General features: G+C 38.1%; 1 protein-coding gene across 1 annotated transcript in view; it reads right to left on the reverse strand.

The window, feature by feature from the left end:
• The window catches only part of LY75 (lymphocyte antigen 75), a 47,413-nt gene that overhangs the window by 5,647 nt on the left and 34,350 nt on the right, over positions 1–7,416 (reverse strand). The window contains exons 25-31 of the mRNA XM_074145718.1: positions 5,523–5,691; positions 4,172–4,333; positions 3,104–3,226; positions 2,493–2,687; positions 2,180–2,400; positions 871–1,045; positions 191–358 (exon numbers count right to left, since the gene is read on the reverse strand). Of these exons, the coding sequence (XP_074001819.1) occupies positions 191–358; positions 871–1,045; positions 2,180–2,400; positions 2,493–2,687; positions 3,104–3,226; positions 4,172–4,333; positions 5,523–5,691 (1,213 nt within the window). The remainder of the gene's footprint in view (positions 1–190; positions 359–870; positions 1,046–2,179; positions 2,401–2,492; positions 2,688–3,103; positions 3,227–4,171; positions 4,334–5,522; positions 5,692–7,416) is intronic.

The following is a 7,416-nucleotide window of genomic DNA, read 5'->3' on the forward strand; positions in this document are numbered from 1 at the left end:
TTTTATCAAGAACCTTAATTGGGTGTTCAAAGATAAAGCTTGCTATCACTTTTCCTAAACTAAAGAAACATAAAAGCTGAAAAGCTGAAGTATAACCAGTGTAGTTTTTTTGGCTGTTGAGGTTTTTTTCCCTTCTTTTCAAATAATGGACTAATAACAAGCTGTAATGTGATAAAGAGTCTAAACTTACTCAGTTTCTGGCAGACTTTCTTAGCATCTTCCACATTATACACTGAAAAATTGTAGAACGCCATGTCAAATGCGTAACAGTGATCCTTATACTGTATCCACTGTAGGGTACCACTGATTTGCGGGCACCCTGCAGCTCTGCTCGCTTGCTTCGGTTGTAATTGTCTCTCTGCAAAGAAAAAAACAAATTGACGTTATTTCTGCTGCAGGAGTTTGTGCATAGTCTCTTTGTAGTAACAGGACAGTAAGTATTAACAAGGCCGACTTCTCCTCCCAACAACCATGATTCAATTAGCTTACATTCCTTCTTCATGTGTCATAGATGAATTTATTTGAAAATGAGCATAAGACAAGTCCCAAAGGCTTGGGAACCATTTTTTCTTGCCTCTTGGGGGGTTTTGAAGTTTGGTGTGTATGTTTGATAAAGACTTCTATTCAGAAAATATATCTACAGTTTGATATTCATATCACAGGTGATCAAAAAGTGACCAGGACTGGTTTAGATTTTCATCACTAGAATGGAGAGATTTAATCTCCCTTAAGTATTAAAAAGTGTTTTATCGTTCCTCATAGACAACTCTTCTTAAAGAGGGAATCACATGTAGCATTTCAGCCTTCATTTCCAGTTCTGAATACAATGTGTAAAGACAAAATACACAAAATATTAAAAATAACACTTACTGTTTGGAGGGCTATAGCAAATTGCACCTTCAGCAATATTTGTACATTTTGTACGGTTCCAAGATCCTTTAGTATCCAACAGAACACAGTTCTCAGTGGTATTTGAGTTCTCCAATTCCCAGGGATAGTAGTCAAAGTCACTCCCATCTGACCATTCAAAATTAGCTTTACTTCCCTAATTAAAGAAAAAAAACCCAACTTTTAAAACACAGCATATAGGTGTGGTTTAAATCTTGTAGTGAGATTAGTAAGTCATGTAGCAACATTTATCTCTTGTATTAAAGATCTTAGATTAAAATGCAGGTGTCCTCGTTTTCTAAATCCATACCAAAGGTAGAACGTAGTTCGCCTTTTCCAATCAATGCTTAATATAGAAATACTGCTTATTTGTGGAAGCTGAGAAAGTGGTGCGGCATGTTCATAATCCTGCCATGTGCCTTGTTTTATTCTATGGGGAACATCTTTCTTAATTTCATCCTGCTGTTTCATTTAAGCAGTCTGTCTTCCTTGCTGTGAACAGTGTTAGATATGCTGCAAACTGCTAAGCTGTCGAGATGGCCTCACAGACTACAGTGGGCCAGCTTGGGAATGGTCTGCTGTGACAGCTGCTACTTCAGAGCCACCGCTGGCAACCCGTGACAATGAAAGGTCAAGTTGTGAAGCGGAGGGACCCATTCAGACCAAAGGATGGGCAGAGGTAGCAAAGGTATGCGTAGAAATCACACATCTCTCTCTGCAGAGGGTTATTCTTGCCAATAAACTACCATGGCCAGGTCTGGGGAGCAGGGCTGGGGCCACAAGCTTTTGGCTCCAAGATTAAGCAGACAGAGGAGGAGGAAGAGGAGGAGCTGCCTCTTGCTACACCTCCTGGGAGAAGGGATGCGTCTGCTCTTGCTATAGAACCAGTTCCTGAACTGCCCTGGAGAGCCAGACCTGACCTGGGCTCAACAGGCTCCACATAGCCTTGTCTGACTATTTGCTAACAGAACCTGATCCTAGGAAGGGACATAAATCTGGAGCCTCTAAAGGAAGTGCTACAAAACTGCACTTCTTTGTGCCACAAGGCATGGTGTGAGACCTTTATATTATTTTAAAATTTCAAGGATTTGGAAAAATATCTCAGTGTGGCTACATACACTAAAATTTAATATACATTAACATACGTTACATGGGGTTGAAAAAGTAGGTAATTTACTACATGGAACAGAAATGCCAAGAAACTGGAAAAAGCATAAGAAAATATTTCCTATTCTGTGCAGAAAATTCTTTACAAGCTCTGTTGCCGAGGTTACCAACAGTATATACTTACATCGTGAATTGACAGCCCCAGCCACAGAGGATAGCCATCCCGCTTGACAATATCTTCTAGAAATAACTGTTGTGATTCACTGTGTATGCTTGCTAAATCACTCCTGTTGTGTTTGCATTCTCTCAATGCCTCATACCATGTTAACTTTTTCTGAAGGATCCTGTATGTCCTGTTTCCGTGTGGAATAGACTCAGGCAATGGAGGCTTGTGCTGCTGGGGTCCTGTTTCAAAGAATAAGGAGACAGCAAGTTGTGTGCACTTCATTCATGTTACTCCAACACTCCAATACTACACATAAATCTCCACTACTTACCCCTTTCGATTTTGCAGGCGAGAATACTGTACACATTATAGTGATGAGCATGCCAACTTTGAGAATAATTATAAATATCCCAAAAGCCATCAAGATTTACACCAGCAAAAAAACTGTTCTTCTTTATGTTAGGTCTTCCCAGCCTCCACTTATTGTAAGTCAGATGAGTTTCATCATACCACTTGAGAACTCTATCTGTGGAAAAGATTGCATGTTTATTAAAACATTGGCATTATTTGTACAAATACCATTTAACTTTGAATATATTAATGACATTAACAGATATTCACTTTGGGAAAAAAAATGCAGTGATACTTAAATTACAGTAAATCAGTTCCATACACAGTGTTAAATGTTAGTGTTACTCATCCAGGCCCATTCAAGTCCTGCTTTCCAGGGAAATCAAAAGACTAAACTAGAACACATTGGATCTAATTATCACACAAACAGAAAGTGTGTCCGGTTATTTTCTGCTAAAAGATAAATATAAACATTATTATAGGTTGCATTCAGTTTGGCTTCAGTTGTCTACTGAAACATGCAAGATACTGCAATACTGCAAACTTAGTCTCCAATTCAGTTATTAAGGAAAAAAAACCCTTAAATCTTACCATTGTCATCATAAATCACGCCCAGCCAGACCCACATAGCCAGACCGCTGAACGAACGAAGCTGCTCAGTAACAAAGTTATTCTCTTCTTCATCTCGAACGCTCAGAACAAATGCTTCTGGGTCTGTTGAAATTTTTTTAAAATTACTTGCTTACAAATTCACCTTTCAGTTACAAAATAAATTAAATATTTCTTTTTTGCTATTATTGTTAATAATTATTACAGATAGGTCAAGAATGTGTAAAGGCTAGACTTTATAACACAATAACTAAGTAAACCATGGAAAAACAATTTTCAAAGGTATTATCTACAGCGCTTCCCCTGGTTTTGCGGATGAATGAAAGGCACCAGCTCCAGAAATAGTTGTGGGTTCTACTGTCACTTCAAGTTCTATGTAGTAAAAATCCTCTGCGTAGAACATAAAAATATCAGCAACCTTCCCTGGTTTTCTTGAACTGCCTCATAGAGAGAGAGTATTAAGAAAAATACCAAAATGAAATCAATTCATGAAAAATAAAAACGATTTCTGGAAAGATGCACGTCTGAAGTGCCATGAGCAGTGGTTTAATGTAAGAGGGAAGCTGTTCCTAATCTTACACTTTGTTCAGGATGGAGAGGAAAAGCCCACCTGCTTTTCTGAACTGGACTATTCTCAGTCTGTTTACTTTGTTCACCCAAGTCTTCCACGCAGCAAGGGGCAGGAGGGGAAAAATTAAATGTGACTGTAAAGCCAGAATGTTGCCAAGGGGATAGCAATTACCCAACCTATTTAAAATTCGTATGTTATAAAGAGAAAAAAACCCAACACAACCTTTCAATTTTTCAGAGATCTCAGAATTCCTACCCACCTCTCTCTGGTTTCTCCCACCCATGTTCTGGCAGTTTTTATCAGAGTAGTGCAAGGGCAAACAGCATTAGCAGCACAACACCTGACGCACATTTCCAAATGCTACAACCCTTCCCAGCACTCACTCTGCTGTCATTCTAAGACAGTGACTCACATCTAAAACTCTTCTCCCTCCAGCTAATGTAAGTCCATAAATACCTTTAATATCACAAAGTACTTACTCATTTTCTTGCATAAATGATGAGCTTCTTGAGACTTCAATTCTCTCCATCTATTTTTTGTTATCATAAAAGTGTAACAATTGTTTCTAAATGATATCCAGGGCGTATTTTTAATCTTATGTGGGCACTTAACTTGTGTAACTTGTTCTTTTTCAATCTTTTCTAAAGAAGGGAAAGACGACATTCAGGACACGATTTAATAACAACATGTAGGCTTACACACCACAGAACTCTTTCAGGTACCATTTAAAAACATGCGAGACAAATTAAGTGTCATCCTCTAAATGTGAAATACATTGTTGCTTTCAGTTTCCTCATACTGGTGATTTTTTTTTTTTTTTTAAGTAACAAAACCAGCAGTAAGCACTACCGAAGAATACAGGTGCTTACAACTTTTCATAACTGTTATGTGATAGAGGTTTAAGAATAAAATCCCTCCATAAAAGTGGTAAGTGTGGACCAATAAAGAAAAAGTCTTACGGCCTCTTGTATGGAGGCAGACGACCTCCATAACAAATTATCTACTTCACAGTTCTCAGTTCTGTGACTTTAATCCCTGGGAAGAGAGAAGGACTCTTCCTGCAGTTGCTCAGATTGCAAGCACAAAAGTTAAGGATGTCGTAGTGCCAAGTATGCACTTTGCTGCGACTCAGTGTGTGCAACAATGGCTTAATCGCATCCTCTCATGGGAAAAAAAAAAAAAAACCAAAACAAATTATAATGGTCTCACAGGTAAGAAATCCGTGATGATCTCTCAGAAAGATCTTTTTTATTTTTCAGAAAAGGGCTGTGCTACATATGTATCCTCCCCCCCCAAAAGATGTCTTGCTATATCCCTACCTGTCTTGCTATAATTGGTATATATTTAGAAGGGTTTTGTGAACTGCAGGTGATTTAAATTTACACCTTTCAGTTCAGTGTCTACCTGCTATCTTTCTTCTCCCTGTAGTCCTGTACCTCCTCCCTGTACAGACTTCCATGTCTGAAGGGATTTCAGGAGGTCCAATACTAAGATGTAAATACTACAGAGGTAGCCGAATCCTCTTCCACATGCAACTGGGAGAGATTAATGTGCAACAGTCATTCAGAAACAGCACAAAGGTAGAATCAGTTGACAATACGAAGGGTACAGTCTGGCCCAAAGCACCTACACCAAATTAATTTGTAAGGAACATGTGGATTAAGACAAAACAGGTACATGCTCCCCTGTTTGGAGTTTTTTCCTGGCATGCAAATCAGGAAACATGAGTTAAAAAAAGTTGTAATTTTGAAGTTACAATCTGCAATTATCAAATATGCTTCATAATAAAACAATATTCAGCTTTTGTAAGTATTATGTGAGGATACATACTTTCTGATGCGTAGCAAATAGCACCTCGATTTTCAGAGGAACAGTCAGAAGTTTTCCAGAAGCCATCAGTATCCAAAAACACACATTCTTCACTTGTTTCTTCATCATCATCAGACCAGCGACTGTAACTAACATGTTTCCCATCCAGCCAGCCATAATGTTTCCCACCCTAACATTATATAAGCAAAAGGATGAGCTTACATAGTAGAAAATCTTAGGTACAGAAAATCACATGATAACATAAGTTATATTGCCTAGAGTGTCTCCAGTGAGAAACTGTGTTTCACTACCCTCGCATTCCGATCTGCTGCTCACAATAAAAGAAGTTTTGTTAAGTTTTGCAGTTGCAAAAATATGACTTAAGTGGATGGCAAATTATCAAATGTTGATATTTAACTACTATGCTAATGGAGGAAGGCCTAGCAATGAAATGTCCATATTACATAGTCTGCACCTGCAAATCAATGGTGGATAGAATTATCTGGTCTTGAAAACTGATAATATCTGAAAAAAAGGCCCAGACTCAGTTATTCCACACCGAGTTCAAAATAATCTATTAAATACTTAACTGATTTATTAAATCAGATTTGTTCCTGCCCTAGAGGATGCAGGACTAATAAGAAAAAACCTACATTCAACAAGCACACCATCCTTTAAGAATCCTACATTTAATTGTTTTCTTCAGGAAATCCCCCCGCCGCTTTTTAATTTAATTTATCTTGTATCTTTCTCCTGTGTCTATAATTCCAGCACTGGAATAACAAGTTCTGTTGACCAGTATCATTATAATTTCCTTTCATGTGCCTTTTTAATTCTGCCCAAATAACAAAGTGTTGCAATAGCGAAAAGCTAGTGCATGCCTGAGTTGTATGCAGCAAAACGAATCATTTGATCTTCACTTACAGATAAAGATTCAAAAGAGGAGCAAAAATAGGTTGTTGGGGTTTCCCCATGTTCACTAACATTAAACGCTTGTTTCTTTTAAAATATATTCTCGATAAAGTATATACTCAGATTTCTATTCCCTCCCCCCCTCCCCTACTTTGCCTAGAATACTCAGTAGCCCATGGCTGACATAGGAAGATCATAACACCACAGATGCTCAGAGAGCACCAGCCGGCTTTGCGGGTAAGGCACTTCTCAAATAAGTTTTAACATTTTTCTTCCAACTATCTCAAGACTCGTGCTTGACAAAAAAGATAAACCCTGCAAGCAAGCCCAAGCCATTTCATTAGCAGCTGAGAAAGCTCTCAATCCACAATGGAGATCTTCAAGATGTCCTCTGGCTAATAAAGGCAAAACAGTACCTCCAGCATTGACTTTTCCAGAGACGAAACAAATTTAAGAAAGAAGAAAAATGCACTAACCTGCCTCAGAGATGTCTCCCTCTAACTCAAAACACAGGCACAAATAATGTGAAGTAACAACAGGGTCTAAGTAATGCTTTAGAAATGTATCTCCAGAAGCGTTCAGTGATTAATTTTGGATTTTATGTGCCACTTCTAGTTTCTCCCTTTTAAAACAGATTTTGACTTGTCTTTCTAGAGTGGTACTGTAAACAGTACCAATGATATTAAATGGCAATACTAATTACTCATTCATTAAAAAAGAGACAAAGGTGATTCAACGATCTACGACGCTGCTACCCTGCAATATATCCCCTTGATCCTATAATCTTTTAAAAGAATTGTCACATCATCATCAATCCGCCCAGTGAAGTTCAACAACTACGTAACTTCAAGAACTGAGGATTTAGAACATCAACCTTGAGAACTTCCAGATGGTTATCCCTAAGTGAAAACAATTACCCCAGAAATTAACTTTTCATTGCATTTCTTTTTCCCAGTTTCCGTTTCACACAAGTATAAAAGTTAACTTAAGCCACAGTCTGAGG

The sequence above is a fragment of the Numenius arquata genome, chromosome 3, assembly GCF_964106895.1.
Source record: "Numenius arquata chromosome 3, bNumArq3.hap1.1, whole genome shotgun sequence".
Classification (NCBI taxonomy): Eukaryota; Metazoa; Chordata; class Aves; order Charadriiformes; family Scolopacidae; genus Numenius; species Numenius arquata.